The 20417-nt window shown below is 45.2% G+C and overlaps 3 protein-coding genes and 1 non-coding gene across 7 annotated transcripts; 3 read left to right on the plus strand and 1 right to left on the minus strand.

Annotated features, from left to right (window-relative positions):
• The first annotated feature begins 66 nt into the window (after nt 1–66).
• Nucleotides 67–7839, plus strand: LOC117501548 (26S proteasome non-ATPase regulatory subunit 4-like). 2 transcript variants are annotated; one of them, XM_034160440.1, is made up of 10 exons: nt 67–178; nt 566–706; nt 851–965; nt 2848–2934; nt 3081–3149; nt 3288–3503; nt 6519–6627; nt 6733–6864; nt 6949–7001; nt 7405–7839. In XM_034160440.1, exons 1-10 carry the CDS (start codon nt 105–107, stop codon nt 7573–7575), a joined length of 1167 nt encoding a protein of 388 aa, XP_034016331.1. In that variant the 5' UTR covers nt 67–104; the 3' UTR covers nt 7576–7839. The 2 variants fall into 2 exon arrangements, with proteins under 2 accessions (XP_034016331.1, XP_034016332.1); XM_034160441.1 differs by having other exon boundaries at nt 6949–6995; nt 7403–7579.
• A 224-nt stretch (nt 7840–8063) lies between these two features.
• znf687b (zinc finger protein 687b) lies at nt 8064–17997 on the plus strand. Of its 3 annotated transcripts, none has more exons than XM_034160215.1 (10): nt 8064–8581; nt 8750–11113; nt 11325–11620; nt 11724–11908; nt 12072–12248; nt 12341–12503; nt 12798–13151; nt 13299–13399; nt 13530–13617; nt 16243–17997. In XM_034160215.1, exons 2-10 carry the CDS (start codon nt 8764–8766, stop codon nt 16849–16851), a joined length of 4323 nt encoding a protein of 1440 aa, XP_034016106.1. In that variant the 5' UTR covers nt 8064–8581; nt 8750–8763; the 3' UTR covers nt 16852–17997. The 3 variants fall into 3 exon arrangements, with proteins under 3 accessions (XP_034016106.1, XP_034016108.1, XP_034016107.1); XM_034160217.1 differs by having other exon boundaries at nt 11358–11620; XM_034160216.1 differs by having other exon boundaries at nt 8066–8156.
• On the plus strand, nt 12559–12694 carry LOC117502521. Its single transcript, XR_004558329.1, has one exon. It is a non-coding gene; the product is annotated as a small nucleolar RNA SNORA13 (small nucleolar RNA).
• On the minus strand, nt 17868–19984 carry aqp10b (aquaporin 10b). Its single transcript, XM_034160218.1, has 6 exons — nt 19871–19984; nt 19074–19200; nt 18861–18998; nt 18660–18778; nt 18346–18563; nt 17868–18271 (listed from the first exon to the last, which is right to left on the minus strand). Exons 1-6 carry the CDS (start codon nt 19955–19957, stop codon nt 18076–18078), a joined length of 885 nt encoding a protein of 294 aa, XP_034016109.1. The 5' UTR covers nt 19958–19984; the 3' UTR covers nt 17868–18075.
• Between the last annotated feature and the right edge of the window lie 433 nt (nt 19985–20417).

The raw sequence follows: 20417 nt of genomic DNA on the forward strand, positions 1-20417 counted from the left end.
TGTATGAACATGGATCACGTAGACTGTATATGATTAGACAGAACGTAAAACAAAAACCCCCAAACCGGCCAATTACATCTCAGCTTGTTTAGATGTTTTAACCAATGAGATTTAACCTATGTTTACGGCAGAAGGCAACAAGAAGTTTCAAAATGGGGTTGGAAAGTACAATGGTTTGGTAAGAGCTTTGTAAGCCGTTTTTCCCCGTTTTGGTGTGTTAATATTAATTCTGAATCAGGCCCCCATAAAGATGCGATAGGTATTTTCGTGTGTAACTGCGCTGCTTTTGGAGAAAATGTCGGTATTAACTGGCTGGTTAACACCGGCTGAGTCATTGCAGCTAGTTAAAGTTAGCATATATTAGCATTGTATTAAAGTATTTGTTAAATAAGCAAGTATCTGCCGTATAATTTAAGTTTACTTTCCATTGTGTAACTATTCCCTTCGACTTTATTAGCTGTTAAGTTTGGGAATTACGTTGTTTTGCGTTATTGCTCACTAAAGCTAGGTGTGCTAATGCTAGGTAGCTAAAATTGCAGCTAACGTGTGTTGGCGTTTCTTACAGTGTCGACAATAGCGAATACATGAGAAATGGAGACTTTTTGCCAACAAGGCTGCAGGCTCAACAAGATGCCGTGAACATTGTTTGTCACTCAAAAACGCGCAGCAACCCGGAGAATAATGTGGGCCTCATTACCATGGCAAAGTAAGTTTCTCTGGGTCTTCGTTGATGTTCAGATGTATTAAATTTTAAGCTTGCAGTTTTGTAGTGCGTGCAGGTGTTGTCTATTCTTTGTGATTAGATGACTGTGTTGCTTTCTGATTGTTTACTGGTTGTGTTTTCGTGCAGCAACTGTGAGGTCCTGACAACACTGACACCTGATACTGGCCGCATCTTGTCCAAACTACATGCTGTCCAGCCCAAAGGAACAATCTCATTCTGCACTGGCATTAGGGTGGCACATGTGGGTACCATAGCTGTTCCCTCCCGTATCTTTATGCATAATGACAGGCAATTACAGTTCTACTACAGAACCCTTTTAGTGCTAGAATATGGAATCTTGTCATAATATTTACCCTTGCTTCCTATTCAGAACGGGTAGTTCTGTGGGATCGTTGCTGGACTCCTAGTATATAGACTGAGGTTGGATTCTATGTGTTTACTTCAGCCTACCTGTCTGTGTCCTTGGACAGGATACTTCATATGTGTCCCAGTCCACCCATCTGTAAATGGATGGACTGCTATCCCATCCAGGGGAAATTGTAGACTCTCATCCACTGTACCCTGCAGTATACCGGGATGGGCTTCAGGACTTGTATATGTCTAATTCTCAAACAACAGTCTAGCTATGCCAGGCTCATACATGAGAAAATATCATATTAAATTGATACCTGTAAGTATTCAAAATACTTTGTTTCAGTGACTAATTAGACTTTTATACAGTACCTGTAGGAAAGCTTGCCAAATGCACTTGAAGGACTCGCAGACCATGAGAATCAAAATTCTCTGGTCTGATGAGACAAAGATTGAACTCTTAAGTGTGAATGCCAGGTGTCATGTTTGGAGGAAGCCAGGCACCATCCCTACAGTGAAGCGTGGTGGCAGCATCATGCTGTGAGGATGTTTTTCAGCAGCAGGAACTGGGAGACTAGTCAGTATTGAGGGATGGATGAATGCAGCAATGTACAGAGACATCCTGAATGAAAACCTGCTCCAGAGCACTCTTGACCTCAGACTGCAGTGACTGTTCATCTTTCAGCAGGACAGTGACCCTAAGCACACAGCCAAGATATCAAAGGAGTGGCTTCAGAACAAATCTGTGAATGTCCTTGAGTGGCCCAGCCAGAGCCCAGACCTGAATCTGATTGAACCTCTCTGCAGAGATCTGAAAATGGCTGTGCATCGACACATTCCATCCAACCTGATGGAGCTTGAGAGGTGCTGCAAAGAGGAATGGGCAAAACTGCCAAAAGATAAGACTTGAGACTGCCAAAGGTGCATCAAGAAAGTATTGAGCAAGGCTGTGAATTATATATATATATATATATATATACACAAAGAATTCTACAGTTGTGAGTATAATTTTGAGGGGGAACAGTTAATTTACTCCATTTTGAGGTAAGGCTGTAATATAATGAATGTAGAAAAAGTGAAGTGCTGTGAATACTTTCTGGATGCACTGTACTTTTGCACTGAGATCCTTGAGCAGTCAATGGGGGAATGGCAAGAACATTTGGAAGTAGTAATATGCCAAAAGTGTAAACAAAATTCAAAAATTTTAATTGATCAAACATACTATGCAAAAGGCATTCCATAGAACTTTGAAAGTGAGTATTCATAAGGGAAAGAGGCCTTTTAGTTGTCTTCAAGGTATTTTTCAAGCAACAGTCCCACACTTTGATCCTAACAAGGTCTCACCCAGACAGAGGTGCAGGGCTCTGGAGTTTTATGAAAAGAATATATTTAAATAAACAAAAACAGTATTCTGTCAAACATCTACCCTTTGTGTAACTTCTTGCGTAATTGCTGTACGTTTGTGCGGCAAGCTAAATTACACTAGTCGGCTCCTGCTGCTGTCGAGTTAAGAAAAAGGGAAGTATGAGGAAAACCGCTGTGAGTAGGACATTGAAGTCTGTGATCAATAATTTGGTCAGCTATTTGTTGAGCTTACTCCTTCACGAAGTACCTGTGAAGGAGCTGTGGCTTATGAGCCAATAGAACATAATAAACTAGAAAAACAAATTAACTTTTTTAAGTGAATGGCCCCGTAGGAGCCAGCTCATGTTAAGAGGCTTTGCTTCCTTTGGATGCATTTACTGAATGGCTATTTCTTTATCCCTGTGTAGCTTGCCCTGAAGCACAGACAAGGGAAAAACCATAAGATGAGGATCATTGCTTTTGTTGGGAGTCCTGTGGAGGACAGTGAGAAAGATGTAAGTGTGAATTCAAGTTTCTTCATTTCATTAATTTTATCATCTTTTCTGTGCAAATCCTTCATGTTTTAAAATGTTCTTCCTTAAACATCCACCATCGCTGTATCACTCTGACTCTTTCTACATGTTCCGACCTGTCCTTACAGCTTGTAAAACTTGCAAAACGCTTGAAAAAAGAGAAAGTGAATGTAGATATCATCAACTTTGGTGAGGAGGTGAGAACATTTAGCTTTCACTTTTGTTGCTTCTCATAATCTCCTTAGTTGACACTTTTTGCTCATAAGATGTAGAGTTAACTGCCACTCCCACCCCACCACCCCCCCCCCCAACTCTGTATTCATCTGTTCTTTAAGGAGGCGAATACAGAGAAACTAACAGCATTCATAAATGCTCTAAATGGCAAAGAGGGAACAGGCTCGCACCTAGTTACAGTCCCTCCAGGACCCAGTCTGGCTGATGCACTCCTCTCATCTCCCATCCTGGCTGGCGAAGGAGGTTCGATGATGGGTCTTGGCGCCAGTGACTTTGAGTTTGGTGTGGATCCCAGTGCTGATCCTGAGCTAGCCCTGGTAAGATGTATAACTGTGTCAAATGGTGGCTATCTTGTTGTACTGAGTCAAGAGGGACTAAGTTCAGAGAGAGGTTCTAAAAGGTGGAGTTGGTGATAGATGGTTGGGGGGACAATAAGCTACATGGCTAATACTTCTAATGAACAATGTTGGGCATGTTATTTTAAAAAGTAATTAATTATAGTTACTTGTAGCAAGGAAGTGGAAATGTGACCCAGCCTGGAGGAAGCCCGGGGCCCCTGTCTGGAACCGGGCCTGGATGGAGGGCTTGTCAGCAAGCAGCTGGTGGCTGGGCTTGCCACAGGGCCCAGTCGGGCACAGCCCAAAAAGGCAACATGGACTTTCCATCTCCACCCTGTGGGCTCACCACCTGCAGGGGGAACCACTGGTGTCAGGTGCGCTATCCCATGGGTGGTGATGAAAGTCAAGGGCCGTAACAGACCAGACCAGGCAGCAGAGGCTAGCTCTGGGGGCATGAAATGTCACCTTGCTGTGGGGGAAGAAGCCAGAGCTTCTGCGGGAGGTGGAGCGTTAGCATTTAGATCTGGGTGTCTCGCCTCCAGGCACAATCTTGGCTTTGGAACCACTCTCCTTGATAGCGGTTGGACCTTCTTCTCTAGAGTTGCCCAGGGTGTGAGGCACCAGGTGGCTGTGGGGATAGTCATGAGTCCCCAGCTGAGTACTGCTACATAGGAGTTTACCGCAGTAGATGAGGGTCACCTCCCTACACCTTCAGGTGGCGGGGCTCTGACTGTTGTTTGTGCGTATGCACCAAACAGCAGTTTGGGATACTCTGCCTTCTCGAAATCCCTGAATGGAGTCCTGTATGGGGCTCGGGTGGGGGGGCCTCCATTGTTCTGCTGGGGACTTCAACGCACACGGGGGGAATGACGGAGACACCTGGAGAGGTGTGTTTGGGAGGAACGGACTCCCTGATCAAAACCTGAGTGGTCCTTTGTTATTGGACTTCTGTGCTAGTCATGGACTGTCCATAATGAACACCATGTTTGAACATAAGGATGCTCAGTGGGCAGGGTAACAAAGCACCCTAGGTTGAAGGTTGATGGTAGATTTTGTGATCATTTGATCTGAGGCCGCATGTTGTGGACACTGGTGAAAAGAGGGGCAGAGCTGTCAACTGATCACCATCTGGTGGTGAGTTGGATCAGAGGGTGGCGGGTGACTTTGGACAGACCTGGTAAGGCCCAAATGGATAGTGCTGGTGAACTGGGAATGTCTGGAGGAGCCCACTGTCTGACAGATCTTCAACTCCCACCTCTGGTGGAGCTTTTCTGGGATCCCTGTGGAGGTTGAGGGCATTGAACCAGAATGGGCAATGTTCAAAGCTTCCATTGCTGAAGCTGCAGTGGGGCATTGTGGCCTGAAGGTGTTAGGTGCCTCAAGCGGTGGCAACCCTTGAACACCAGTGGTCAGGGAAGCCATCCAACTGAAGGAGTCCTTCTAAGATATGTTATCTCGGAGGACTCTGGAGGTAGTTTCAGGGTACCATGGCAGTCTCTGTTGTGAGGGAGGCAAAGCAGCAGGTGTTGGAGGATTTTGGTATAACCATGGAGAAGCACTTTTGGTCAGCACCAAGGTGCTTCTGACGGACTGTGAAGCACCTCAGGAGAGCAAAACAGGGAACCATCTAAGCTGTCTACAGTAAGGATGGGACTCTGTTGACCTCAAATGAGGTTGTAATCGCTGGAAGGAACACTTTAAGGAACTCCTGCATCAGACTGGAGCACCCTCTATAATGGGGGCACAGCTGGAAGCTGATGAGGCATAGTTATCAATTTCCCTGGTGGAAGTCACTGAGGTAGTCAAACAACTCTGTAGTGGCAAAGCACCTCCAGCTGCTGAGTCTGCGGATGAAAACTGCTTGAATGATCTTAATTGTAATGCGCCCCATTTTATTGTCTGTAATGACAACTAACACCGTTGTTGTTACAGGTAACGATGGAAATATTAAGTGTTATTCCCGTCTGAGGTAAAGAATAATCCTGAGTGTTGTACAATAGCAGTGCAGATGGAGAAGGAGGGTTGCTTTTCCCAAAATGTGTGTCTGACTAAAAGTAAGTTCCTTCAGCTGCTCCCTTGTTTTGCACTCGGGGTCACCACAGCAAATCTGAGGTAGATCTGCATGTTAAATTGGCATACGTTTTATGTTGGATGCCCGTCTGGACACAACTCTACATTACTTGGAGAGATGTCGCAGGGGTGAGGTTTAAACCGGGAACCTTCCACATTGAAACTAAGTGCACTAACCACTTAGTCACAGCCCCTGTTCCCCCCTGTGTGCTGTACTTTCTGTATGTTTTGATTTGATTTGATTTATTTAGTCCCCATGGGGGCAATTCAGGTGCAGTCAGCAGTAAAAATTGCATTCATAAAAACACATCATACAAGGTCATAAAAACACAGCAGAATAAATATACAAAACAAAAACCAAGAAATAAGGTGTAGACTTAAGTGCAACGGTGAGTCCTTAGGTGTTATTTAGGAGAGCAATGGCTGTGGGAATAAAAGTTTTTTTTTTTTTTGTCTGTCGGTTCTGCATCTGGGCATTACCAGGCGTCTGCCCGAGGGCAGAAACTTAAATTGTGAGTGCAGAGGGTGTGCCGAATCCGCCATAATTTTCCTGGCTTTTGACACAACCCTTTTTTAAAAAGGTCCATGATGTCCGTGCACTGAGTTCCCATAATTTTACCACATTCCTTGACAATATTACAAAGACGGTTGCGATTCTTAAGGTTCAATAAGTTGAGCCAACACAGGAAGGAAAAGGTTAACACAGACTCCACAAAGCAACTGTAGAACATTTTCATGAAGACACCATCTACGTTGTAATTCCTACATTGTATGTGACTGCTTCAAACTACTCAACATGCCATGTTTTGAGATAAACTAATTTTAAGAACTTCAGAGCATTGTCAGGATCAGGAAAATGTTCGTGCTGTAGGTTGTGCCACTTTTGGCTTCATATCTCACTGTGCCATCTCTGTGGCCCCTTAGGCCCTGCGTGTGTCTATGGAGGAGCAGCGTCAAAGACAGGAGGAGGAGACCCGCAGAGCTGCTGCTGTCTCCGCTGCTGAGGCCGGCATGACCACAGGCAGTGCAGATGGTAGGTGGAACAAAAAAAAAAAAGCTTTGGTTTTGTTTTGGGTTTTTGTTTAGATGCATGGGAAATTGTTTCATGACCTTGACATTTGATGGATTACTTGTACAGAATCAGAGGAGGCCTTATTGAAGATGTCAGTATCTAAGCCTGAGACTGGTGCAGCAGTGCTTCCTGATTTCAGCAGCATGACTGAGGAGGAACAGATAGCCTACGCCATGCAGATGTCTTTGGCTGGAGGAGGTAAATGTATAAATATGATTAATACACATTTACGCTCTTGCTGGCTTTCACAGTCACGGCTTTCATCTTTTATTTTGTGAACAGAGTATGGTGATTTGGACACAGGAGCCCCCATGGATACTGCAGAATCAGTAAAGGTGTGAAATTAACTTTTCACTGTTTCCTTCATTCCCAGTACATAATAAAGAGATGAAATGTGGTTCAGAACTTTACATTAATGATTATATCACTTCCTGGAGTTTTACAGATGTGAACATTTTGATCTTTAATGCAGAAATTTGTCACAATTTGAAGCATCTAATCCTTAGATAGATAGCTTGCCTTCTGTTTGTCTTGGAAATATAAAGTGTCTGATTTCTACCAATATATTAGCACTACAGAACTCAATATTGCAGTAAATGTTTCATGCAGCAGATGATCTTGTCATGAGACATGGTCCATCTAGTCTTAAAAGCATTTAATTGAACTGCTATTTCTTTTCCAGCACTGTACATTTCTGTATTTTAACTTGCATTTGTATTGTGCTTCTATAATTTACAGGAGGAGGATGATTATGATGTGATGCAAGACCCAGAATTTCTTCAGAGTGTGTTGGAGAACCTACCAGGTGTTGACCCAAACAATGAGGCCATCCGCAACGCCATGGGTTCACTAACTTCACAGTCAGGAAATAAACCAGACACCAAAAAGGATGATGAAAAGAAGAAATGAGGAAGACAAGGACACCCCCCCCCCCCCCCGCATTAATTTAAAAAAGAAATGCGGTGTAATGCAGGATAACTTTCAGAAAATACTGCAAATGGATTGACAGTACTTGGCAACATTTTATACACAAGCAAACAGAATTTACACCTGTATTGTTTGACTGTTTAGTGCTGCATTTGACTGCCTGGTGACATGAAATGACTTAACATGCACATTTGTGCACTCTTATCAGTTATGTTGGATTAGTAATGATAATAAAACTTTAAAAACCCAGAGATTGTTTCTTTATTTTTTTTTAAGTTGGCTGCACTTCTGTCATGTTTTTAAAACAGTGTGTGAAACGTGTGTTTTGGGGACACTGGGATCACAAAGTGCTGATAAGCTGTTAACCAAATTAATCATTTGTTTTGTTTTTTTAATGGATATTCCAAGATGCTTTAAAGAAATGCATCAATGTTTATTACAAATACACATTTGTAGTTCTCAGCGTTTTTTAAAGTCACATCGAATGGGTCTGATCACGTGACGGGAAGCAAGCGCGTTTTCAGCTGAAAACGAGCTAGGATAGTCGGGAATCGCATATCCAGGTAAACAAAATACATAAAATATTTACACGGGGGAAAGAAACACCCAAACCCAACTACCCTCTTGTGTGCCATCGTCTACCCTGCGGTCATATAAGTTAATAACGTGGCCAAACCACGCCTCGGCAACTGTAGCTTGTTAGCCAAATGACCCCTCTTGGATGGAGATAGCCAGCTAGCCGAGGTTTCTGCTACCAAACGCCGAACCGGGTGAAGCCTGTTAATACACACGTTTAGTACGCAGCGAAAGCGCTACGGAAATATCCGGTATTCGCAAATTCATAGCAAATCTGTGCTGCATCTTTGTAACAGAGAAGGTCTTTTCCTGCAGAAAAAGCTAACTCGTCGTTAGCGCGCTAGCCGGCTAATATGCTCACCAAGGAAAAGCTGCAAGCTAACCAGCTGTAACCTATAGCCACAAATCAGAGGTTTGTTATGCCTTTGTTTCTGGGTCGATGCAAGTGTTTGCAATAGATTAGTTATCAGTTACTTTATTATTTTTAATATGGATTGACCCCTGATCTGAACAAGGCAGGATTGTTTTTGTTTGTTTTGTTTTTTCCAATACACGTCTATGTGCATTATTTGTTTTGCAGGAGGTAATCCCGGTATGGGGGACATGAAGACCCCAGATTTTGATGACCTATTGGCAGCATTTGATATCCCTGACATAGATGCCAAAGAGGCCATTCAGTCTGCTCCAGATGAGGCAGAGGGACCCCATGGACCAACAGCTGCACCTCTTGGAAAACCAGAAAGTGTTGTTGGCGTAGGATCCTCTCTGAGACCGCCAAGTCCCTCAGAACCTCAGACAGACACCTCGATTGTTAGTGTGATTGTGAAAAATAAAGTGCGTCTTGAGCCTGAGGAGGGAGATGCTGACCGGGACCCCATTGACGTTATTGCTGGGGTAGATGTGGGCCCTCGACTAGGTGCATGTGCCCCTGGGATTGCTGAATCTGAGGCTCTCAACCACAATGGTTTTAGAGCATCTGGGGTCTCCACACCGCTTCCTCTCAGCCAGGTCCAATCCAATGGTGCACCTTGGTCAATGAGTACACCTAAAGTGTCTTCAGAAACTGGAGCAGTGGGCTGTGGTGTGGCTAAGTCTCACAAGCAGAGTGGAAACATTTTAAACAGACTTAAACCTCTTGTGGCTCAAGGGTCTGGAGATCCAGTGGGTCGGGCCAGGAAGATGCAGCTTCTTCAGCAGCAGCAGCACCAACAGCAACAGGATACAGATCAAGATAAGGCAGATGGAGTCAAAGCGTCATTGCTCTCTTCTTCCTCTCTGTCAAGTGGGACTTCTCTAGGAACAGATGGGCCTGTTGGATTAGCCTCTCCTTTTTTTCCATCTTCCAAGCCTTTGCTTTCTCCTCCACCCTCTGCCCTCTCATCACACCCTTTGCACTCACCTCAGCCTTTTAATGGAGCATCCAAAAGTGGACCTGCTGGGTTTCAACCCCAGGAGTTGGAGGACGATGATTCTGATGTAGATTTGGGGAGCCCGCTAGTAATCCAGGAGAACCCAGACTCCCCATCATCCACTCAGTTGAGCCGTCGTTACAAGTCTGTCAGTGCTGACCCCAATAAGACCCACCCTCAGCCCTCCGCTGCATCTCATCCTAAACCTGGTGACACACCTTCAGGTGCGGCTTCTTCAACTTCCCGTCCTGGTTCAGCAGAGAGTCCCCCACTGGAGGACAAACACCCAGAACATGTCATAGAAGAAAGAGACTCACCAGAGAGTCCTGAACCAGAAACTCCAACAGCAACAGCTCATGCTGCAACCAAGAAGTGCTCTAGCCCTGCAGTGGCCTCTACTCCTCCTCCATCAGAACTACAGGAGCCTAAAGAGGAGGAGGAAGAAATGGAAGTAGGGAATGGGATTGATAGGGTAGTTGAAGGGAAAGCTGACATAGGGAAAGGAGACGATACAAGAACAGGTGAAGAGAAGATGGAGGTAGATGATAAGTCTAAGCTTCTGTCCGCTGAAGGAAAGGATGCGAGGATTCCTGCATCTGCTGCCTCTGGGGCTTCATCTCGACCCCTCAAAGTAAGAATAAAGACCATCAAAACGTCCACAGGTGGAATCACTAGAACTGTTACAAGGGTAGCTTCTAAAAGTGGGGCTGCTGGAGGTAAGGGTGTAGACACTAAATCTCAAGCTGGGGAACGAAAAACATTGGCAAACAAGTCTCAAAAAACTGAAATACCATCTGGACATGTGGCAACAACATCACAGCAGCAGAAAATAAACGCGCTTAACACCCTGCCAGTATCCACACTAGCAGCCAGCACTGTCATGCTAGCTGCTGCCACGAAGGTCCAAAACAAAATTGCGACTGAAAAAGCCAAGGTATCTGCCACTGCTGTCACCATCACCAAATCTGCAGCTCTGCCTGTGACTCCCGCTGTGGCCTCCTCTCCCAAGTTTTCTGTTGCTGCTGGTGGCATCACTGTTCGAACAGCCACTAATAAGACCGCTAACGGAGGTAGTGGCACCATCATTGGCAACAGTCTCCAACCAAACAAACCAGCCTCCATAGTCAACAGCACAGGCGCTGTCATCTCTCGCAGTCAGTCTAGTCTGGTAGAAGCTTTCAATAAAATCCTAAACAGTAAGAACCTTTTACCCAGCTATAAGCCTGACCTCTCAGCACCTCCACCACCTGAGTGGGGACTCCCACTTCCAGCCACAGGATATCGCTGTCTGGAGTGTGGAGATGCATTTGCTCTGGAGCGGAGCTTGGCTCGACACTACGACCGCAGGTCACTCCGCATCGAGGTAACCTGTAACCACTGTGCAAAGAGGCTGGCCTTCTTCAACAAGTGCAGTTTGTTGCTGCATGCCAGGGAGCATAAGGAGCGCGGACTCGTCATGCAGTGCTCCCACCTGGTCATGAGGCCAGTGACAGTGGAGCAGATGATTGGACAGCAGGACATTGCACCGATTAGTGGTGAGAAAGTTTTCTATGCTAACAATCATCATTTTTTATATATATATATTTTTCGTTTAATGTGTGGATTTTACATCATCTGCTGATATTTCAGCACAAAAATACTGCCATACTTTGTGCCCCCCCCCCCCTTTTTTTTTTTTTTTGGGTGATCCACCTCCATTGTCACTCTTCCATCTGACTCTTCTGATTTCCACCTCCTGGCTGACAGGCCTGCTCTCCTCTTCATCCTCTTCTCCTCCAGTCTCCTCCCCTTCTACCACAGCCGGTGCTCCTGCCGTTTCTGCCACCTCGAGCCCAATGAAGGATGCTTTGTCTCCAGCATCAGCTCAGCCTCGACCGGTCCGCCGTGCGCCTCAGGGACCCCAGGCATTGATGCCTCTCCCATGCAAGAAGGTCGAGGTGTTGCAGTACAACAACTTCAAATGTCCAGAGTGCCAAACACAGTTCTCTGGCAAGGCCGAGCTGGTCACCCACTTCCAGCAGATCCGATCTACCCCCAACTCGGTGCGCTTTAGAGATGAGGACACAGTGTGTGTTGTGCTGCTGATGTCTGCCACCCTCATATTATTTCCTCGAATTTCAACTTTTTTTTTCTCCCATGTTTCAGACTTGTACGCAGTGCTCTCCTCCCATGATGCTGCCAAACTCGTGCGCAGTGTCTGCTCACCAGAGGATCCACAAGCACCGAGCGCCCCACGTCTGTCCTGAGTGCGGGGGTGTTGCTCGGCAGGCCAGCTTCCAGACCCATCTAGAGGAGGCCTGTCTGCACTTTGCAAGGCGCATTGGCTACAGGTTGGGAGAGATGCCACAAAAGCAATATTGTTGTATCCCATAACCGTTACAGTTGTACCTTAAGAAACCAAACAGTATTTGAATGTTAAAGACTGCCTGGCCTTTATTCCGGCTAACACTAGGTTTAGAAAAGGATTCTCTAAAAATACACTTTTTTTTTAAGGTGCTCCAGCTGCCAGGTTGTGTTTGGTGGGTTGAACTCCATCAAGTCCCACATCCAGACTGCTCACTGCGAGGTCTTCCACAAGTGCCCCAGCTGCCCAATGGCCTTCAAGTCTTCCCCAAGCGCTCAGAGCCACATCAGCACGCAGCACCCAACGCTCACTGGAGGACAGGCCAAGTGTGTACAAGCAGCCGGACCTTTACAGAAGATGTTGTAACATTCGGAAAGAGTGGCCTGGTTTTTAATTCTCTGCACTTGTCTGTTTGCAGAATGATCTACAAGTGTGTGATGTGTGATACTGTTTTTACCCAAAAACCCTTGCTGTACATGCACTTTGACACTCACTTAGCCAAGCAAAAAGTGCACGTGTTCAAGTGTCCTGACTGCACCAAGCTCTATGCTCAGAAAGGTTCCATGATGGAACATATCAAGGTATGTTTTCTGTGTTTTTAGTCATAGTATTTCTGTGAATCCTAACTGATTCTTTTGCCTTAATGTGTCGCCCGTTCATTGCTCTTTTATAATGGATGTGGTGTCAGCTAAGGCATACAGCAAATCTTGGATCGGCCTTAGAGAGGTTCAAGTTTGGTGACCTTCTCTTAAGTTCTGTACCAAGTATAGTGGTTATCTTTGGTGGAATTTTAGTATTTTGTATGTTTTCTTGGGAAATGTACTTGTGATTGCCGCATCATCCATGCCATCATTCACACATCCTGTTTCACTTAGGCCACTCACCGAGGCCCGACAACCAAACAGGAGGCTCAGTCTGATGTCTCCGCCCCTGCCCCGACCCCGGCTGCTACAACCAGCCCCTCTGGCCCCAAGTCGAAATGTGCTGGAAAAACAGACAACTCAGATGGAGAGGACTGGGGACGTGAACAGGAAGACGAAGAGGAGGAGGAGGAGGATGAAGACAATGACGATGCGGATGAGGATTATGAGGCTCCAGCAGGTGTTTCAAACTCTGCAGGGGGAAGCGGTAACCCCAGCAACCAGTCAGACTGGACCTGCCCACAGTGTCAGACCACATTCACTGACAATGAGGACTATCTGGGTCATGTGAAGCTGGAGCATGGAAAGGTGTTACATAGTCCTCATTAACAGTCACTCTGAACACAAAGTGTTCACTCTCCTGCTGGAGGCTACCTTTTATTTTCTTAGCACATTTGGCTGCATTTAGTTTATCTTTTTCTTCTCTGTTTCTGTTTGTGCACGCTTATGCCAAAGTTCCCTTGCCGTATTTGTGGAGGCGCATTCAGTACGTCATCCAGTCTGAGGCGTCACGAACGAGTCATTCACGAAGGCAACAAAAGAGTCTTCCATTGCCAGTAAGTCTCTCACTATTTTCACCCATTACCCTGGTTTAAATTGTTAGTTGGCTGATTCGTTAGATGGGATGTGAAAATATTTTCATTGTTGCATTTGTAATGATTTAACCTATAAAATTATTTTTTTCAGATATTGCACAGAAGGCAAGCGCACTTTCGGCAGCCGGTTCTTACTGGATAAACATATTCGGCTCCATCACAGAACCACGGATGGACAGGTCAGTCCATTGCTTTGTTCTCATTTATAATTTGTGGAAGTCACAGTCATAATTGCTCTGAAATCAGTTGCTGTTTATGACTTAACTAGCTGGGGTACCTGGCGCTGCCCAGGTTAACCTGTTTTAGACATAAGCTGTTTTGGGGGTAATTTTCAGTTCAACTTTTTAAAAAATGGTACCATTTTGTTCCCCATGTCACGAGGATTCAGAATATATATATATATACACACTCAACAAAAATATAAACGCAACACTTTTGGTTTTGCTCCCATTTTGTATGAGATGAACTCAAAGATCTAAAACTTTTTCCACATACACAATATCACCATTTCCCTCAAATATTGTTCACAAACCAGTCTAAATCTGTGATAGTGAGCACTTCTCCTTTGCTGAGATAATCCATCCCACCTCACAGGTGTGCCATATCAAGATGCTGATTAGACACCATGATTAGTGCACAGGTGTGCCTTAGACTGCCCACAGTAAAAGGCCACTCTGAAAGGTGCAGTTTTATCACACAGCACAATGCCACAGATGTCGCAAGATTTGAGGGAGCGTGCAATTGGCATGCTGACATCAGGAATGTCAACCAGAGCTGTTGCTCGTGTATTGAATGTTCATTTCTCTACCATAAGCTGTCTCCAAAGGCGTTTCAGAGAATTTGGCAGTACATCCAACCAGCCTCACAACTGCAGACCACGTGTAACCACACCAGCCCAGGACCTCCACATCCAGCATGTTCACCTCCAAGATCGTCTGAGACCAGCCAGTCGGACAGCTGCTGAAACAATCGGTTTGCATAACCAAAGAATTTCTGCACAAACTGTCAGAAACCGTCTCAGGGAAGCTCATCTGCATGCTCGTCGTCCTCATCGAGGTCTCGACCTGACTCCAGTTTGTCGTCGTAACTGACTTGAGTGGGCAAATGCTCACATTCGCTGCCGTTTGGCATGTTGGAGAGGTGTTCTCTTCACGGATGAATCCCGGTTCACACTGTCCAGGGCAGATGGCAGACAGCGTGTGTGGCGTCGTGTGGGTGAGCGGTTTTCTGATGTCAATGTTGTGGATTGAGTGGCCCATGGTAGCGGTGGGGTTATGGTATGGGCAGGCGTCTGTTATGGACAAAGAACACAGGTGCATTTTATTGATGGCATTTTGAATGCACAGAGATATCGTGACGAGATCCTGAGGCCCATTGTTGTGCCATACATCCAAGAACATCACCTCATGTTGCAGCAGGATATTGCACGGCCCCATGTTGCAAGGATCTGTACACAATTCTTGGAAGCTGAAAATGTCCCACTTCTTGCATGGCCGGCATGCTCACCGGACATGTCATCCATTGAGCATGTTTGGGATGCTGTGGACCGGCGTATACGACAGCGTGTACCAGTTCCTGCCAATATCCAGCAACTTCGCACAGCCATTGAAGAGGAGTGGACCAACATTCCACAGGCCACAATTGACAACCTGATCAACTCTATGCGAAGGAGATGTGTTGCACTGCATGAGGCAAATGGTGGTCACACCAGATACTGACTGGTATCCCCCCCAATAAAACAAAACTGCACCTTTCAGAGTGGCCTTTTATTGTGGACAGTCTAAGGCACACCTGTGTACTAATCATGGTGTCTAATCAGCATCTTGATATGGCACACCTGTGAGGTGGGATGGATTATCTCAGCAAAGGAGAAGTGCTCACTATCACAGATTTAGACTGGTTTGTGAACAATATTTGAGGGAAATGGTGATATTGTGTATGTGGAAAAAGTTTTAGATCTTTGAGTTCATCTCATACAAAATGGGAGCAAAACCAAAAGTGTTGCGTTTATATTTTTGTTGAGTGTGTATATATATATATATATATATATATATATATATATATATATATATATATATATCTCAGACAGGCAGACAGATATAGCCCTTTATGTATATAGATGGTAGTTTACTTTCAAGTGAGATCTCAGAATTTTTAGACATATGCCACAAGGACGTGATGTGATGGATGTGAAGCATCATACAGGGAGATTTCTTGCAACAACAAAAAAAAAAGGCGGGCATACTATGAACGCGAACTTTTAAATTTTCTGTGCTAATATTTTTTTAATGTGAGGAGAGGAGGTGCTCCTCCTCTCTCTGTGAGGGAACGAGAGACTCGTCACTCTCACACGGTCTTTGCGGCTTATTTGAGCAAACTTTGGAAACATGAAGGCTTTCAACTGTAAAATAAACCCTAGAAATACATTTCTGAATTTCTGGAGCTACACAGGCAGAAGAAGCTATTTTTATTGGAAGACTTTGACGGAGTTTTTGTTCTTTCACTGTGAGACACTGTGCTCTCCACTCTGCTGCAGCTCTGTGAGCTCGGCTCTCTGCTGGCGGGGATGGGCGAGCAGGCAGAAAGTCCGTTCAGCACAAACAGCCTGGTTGGATTAAAAAAACTACCTGAGAGCAGGGCACAGTGTAACGGCACTGTGATAGCAATATAATGGCGCAACGCCGTTGTTCCGGTGTCTGGGGAGAACACTGCGCACACACACACATATAAAATTTTGTTCCATCCACTTTTTCTGGCCTTTAACAGCCAATTCAGTGTCTCACACTCACATCCTGTGTTGTCAGGGTGTCCCCATGACCAGGAAACGTGCAGCCACTGGGGGGGATGGTCCAGGAAGCTCCACAGAGCAAGATGGCGAGGGCAGCACTCCGGGAGGCAAACCAGCAGACGAGGAAGAAAACACCACTGAAGACGGTGAAGAAGGTACCGGTCCTGCAAAGAGAACCAGGGCGTCTCTGGCCTCAACATCGTTACCACCTTCTGAACTGGAGGAGGAAGACAGTGTTTTCCGTTGCATCCCCTGCGGCTTCTCCACCGAGGACGGAGCCGAGTTTCAGCGCCACATCCCTCAGCATCGGGCAGACACCGCCTCCTTCCAGTGCCTGCAGTGCGGCGTGTGCTTTGCCTCTGCCGGCTCCCTCAGCAGGCACCGTTTCATCACTCACCGTGTGCGGGACACCCAGGGTGATACAGACCGCGGTACGCCGCGCGCCCACACCTCTCCTGACGGCTCACCCGCTCCCTCTCCTCAGGGCCAAGGCGAGGACGGAGACGGTAATCTGAGCTGCAAGGTGTGCGGGCGGCGTTTCGACAAGGCCTCAGACCTCAACACTCATTTCAGGACCCACGGCATGGCCTTCCTCACCGCCCACAAGACAGACAAGCCCCAGTAGAAGTGGGCGGGTCCACCCTCGTACAGATTATCTACAAGAAGAGTGCGACCTGCTTGAACAGAGTTTGTAGAATATTGATCGTGAGAAGACGGCGAGCTACTCCAACTGGGTTTTTTTTTTTTTAAGCCACATAAACAGTTTTACCAATACCATGTCTGTGCGATTGTAACTGCATGTCACTTAACGCACTCGAGTGACTCTTGAACAGCCCAGAGCGAAGCTTTCACACATCAGCCATACTGTGTCTGTTTTAATCACTCCTCACGGAGTGGTGCCACCTGCCTGTTTATCACGTAACACTTTACAGTTTTTTGTACATCACCTTTTTCATGTTAACCACACTGACCTTTTCTGTTCTTATGCTCATCTTGCTGGTCTTGGATCAGTATAATCAGAACCACAGGCTCCAAACAGCTAAAGCATGAAGGGGAGTGTTTAGAAACACAATAACAAAACGTCTTAAACACAATAACATCTGCATTTGTAGTCGGACTGTGTCGGGGGGGTTCTACTGTACACCGGTAGAAGTGTGATTTACTTGTTGGGTGGGGGTGGGGGGGTGAAGGCATTTCTCAAAGGTCTGTCGCCTGTGTAGTAAGAATATTGTAATGTTATTTATTGTTGAGCTAGAAGAAGAAGAAGAAGGTCAGTCGTCTGTTTCACCCTGTAAATACATTATTACACTAAAAAAAAAGTTCTGGTTTTAGTAACTTACGATAATGTGAATACATATAGTACTTGTACTATTTTCTCCCTGTCTTATTTTAAACTGAAAAGAAAAAAAAAAGATTCCCCTGCCCCCCCACAGAGGTAGCTATAAATTGTAATTAATGAGCAGGAGTTCTCGTCTTCACGTGTACATGGATACAAATGTTTGACTTTTTTTTTTTTTTTTTTTTAATCTCCAGAATCAGTGCTTGCTCTTCTCGCATTTCTTTTGTATGTTCCAAACATCCTTCATGGTCACATGACTGAGGCCTCTGGGTTGATTTTTGTTTGTATCTTTTTTATATGTCATATTTATATAGCTTAATAGTGGAAATCATGACATTTTCTTTTTCATGGTTGTGGTCTGCTTGCTGAAAAAAAAATAATAATAATGCCATACACTTTGTGCTGTTTCAAAATAAATGTCGAAGAGAGAGAGTGACTTCTGCAGCACATTCATGTAGAAAGGCTTTTTTTTATTAGCATGTTACAAAAGGTACAATTTTTAATGTTTTTTTACTCTATGGATTTGACCCAGTCTGGCTCCACGTTTTCCATCTCCACTTTGCCCTTGGCGACCTCACACGACAAGGTCTGCAGGTCAGATGGACGGGGGTGGTGAACTTCAATCAGCAGCTCGTAAATCAGCGTTCCGAGCAGTGCCCCAACACAGGGAGCTACCAGCGGCACCCACCACCACCCGCCTCCAGCTCTGGAAGACAGTAGAGGCACAGTGCCGCACGTGCTAGTTTCCATCACTAATCTGCCCTCACTTAAACCACTCACGTAAAAACGTCGACTCCCCAGCCACCGAGGTACGTGAACAATCGAGGGCCGAAATCTCTTGCTGGATTGATGGCGTAGCCGCTGTTGGAGCCCATAGAGATGCCGATGACTAGCACCAACCCGCCAACCAAGACCGGCTGAAGACCCTCAGGGAGAGGACCGTTTGTGTTGTCACCCAGAGCCAGAATGCACAGCAGCAGGGCAGCTGTGCCGATTATCTGTTCAAACACGACGTTTGGGTTATGTTTAAATGATATTCAAGTCCACTGTTTTAACCCAAGTGAGACAATCAAGAAGGAAGTGGCACATCTGACCTGGTCCACGACGCCTCCCCACAAAGTGAGGTATTCAGCAGGGTAAGTGGAAAATATGCCTGCTGTTGCATTGGGTCCCGTCACCAACAGCTCACCCCCACCGTACGTCCAGATGGCATCTGCAAACAAACCCAGGTCCTTTACATTTTTGTAAACCCTATGGTGAGGTAGTTCTGAAGGCAGATGCCAGTGAGGGCTCACCGTAGTACTGCAGGGCGACGGTGCCTGCAGCCAGAAAGCCTCCAAGTGTTTGGAAGACAACATAGAATGGCAGTTTGAACCATGGATGTCTACCCAGAAAGCACAGGCTCAGAGATACAGCAGGGTTCAGATGAGCACCTTAAAGACGGAAAAGAAATTCAGACATTTTCAATTATTGGCAAAAGTTTAATAAGAAAAGCCTTCACATCTTACCTGAGACGCTGCGCGATACAAAAACCCCAAATGTTACTCCCAGTGCAAACCCCAAGTTGATTGACAGATAATCTCCTTTAGTATTTTCACTTGTTGTCACCTGGGCAACAGAGCCACATCCAAAGAGCTGAAAGTGGATGACAAAAAGCAGAGTCATCAACACACTATTCTAAAAATGAATTAAAACTTTATTCCGTGTGTGTGTTTGGGTTTCCCAACCTCCTTTACAACTACGGCCTTGGTTCTCGCTCCTACCTTTATCAGTTCTTTATGAACTCCATAATCAAACTGTTTTATGATTTATGTCGCAACCATTACATATAATCTGTTCAGAGAAAACAGACCTGAACACAAAACAAATACAACACATCATCCTCCAGTCCAATGAACATTTTTTACACCTTGCTCACCCACAAGCAGTTTCAGGCCAAATTCCTCATTTTACCAGTGATGCAAATACAAATGTGATTTGTTTTGCCCTTTGGGAAATGTTACAACTTCTTTCCCCTCAATTGAAAGATTTTAAAACAGGCTTAAAAGTGAAAGTATTTCTCATGGTATACTTGCGGATGTCGATTAGTATTTTGACGGTTCCCTCTACCAGGATTTGAATTATGCCAACTTTTAAATGATAAATATGAGATGTGCAATTCTCAAATTAAGTGGAATAATTTGTACTTTGTAGAAGGTGGGGGGGCAAAATAAAACACTCCCATTTCGAAGCACCGGTCGAAATACTGTTTCATCAACGTCGAGAAAACGAGATTAAATGCACAAAGTAAGAAAGTGCTGCTCACGATCAGGATGTAGACTCCCAGACATTCGGCCAGGCACTCTCTGATCAGCTGGTTTCTAATGTGACACCTGCTCAGTAACCTCTCCATCGCTGAGGTTTGTGTTTTCTCCAGAGCGACACGTGGCTCGGCGCTGGAAATCTGACGATTGGAGTTCACTTTGCACTTTAACACTGGGCATTACGTCACATATTTTACAGCATAATTAACGGCGATCAAAATGCTTAAAGTGCCCAGAACGCCTGCAAAGAGGTTCCTATGTGACCTCACCTGTTTGGAGTCTTCTCTGATTGTTCCTACTTGATTGGTACACAAATAATAAGTTGAAAGATGAAATGTTCCATTCAACATTCGTTCCATTTAAGGAATGTATAATAGATCTATCATTTGATTACATTCATTTATAAACAGCAGAAAAGGGACTTACATTTTGGTGTTTGTCCCTGGTGCTTTGACATCAACAGTCCAACGCGAACTTTAAATAGAAGTCCAAAAATAATTCTGACGTTGTAGTCCGGTGTCAGGAACTCAGGCACTGACTTCATGTACT

The sequence above is a fragment of the Thalassophryne amazonica genome, chromosome 20, assembly GCF_902500255.1.
Source record: "Thalassophryne amazonica chromosome 20, fThaAma1.1, whole genome shotgun sequence".
Lineage (NCBI taxonomy): Eukaryota > Metazoa > Chordata > Actinopteri > Batrachoidiformes > Batrachoididae > Thalassophryne > Thalassophryne amazonica.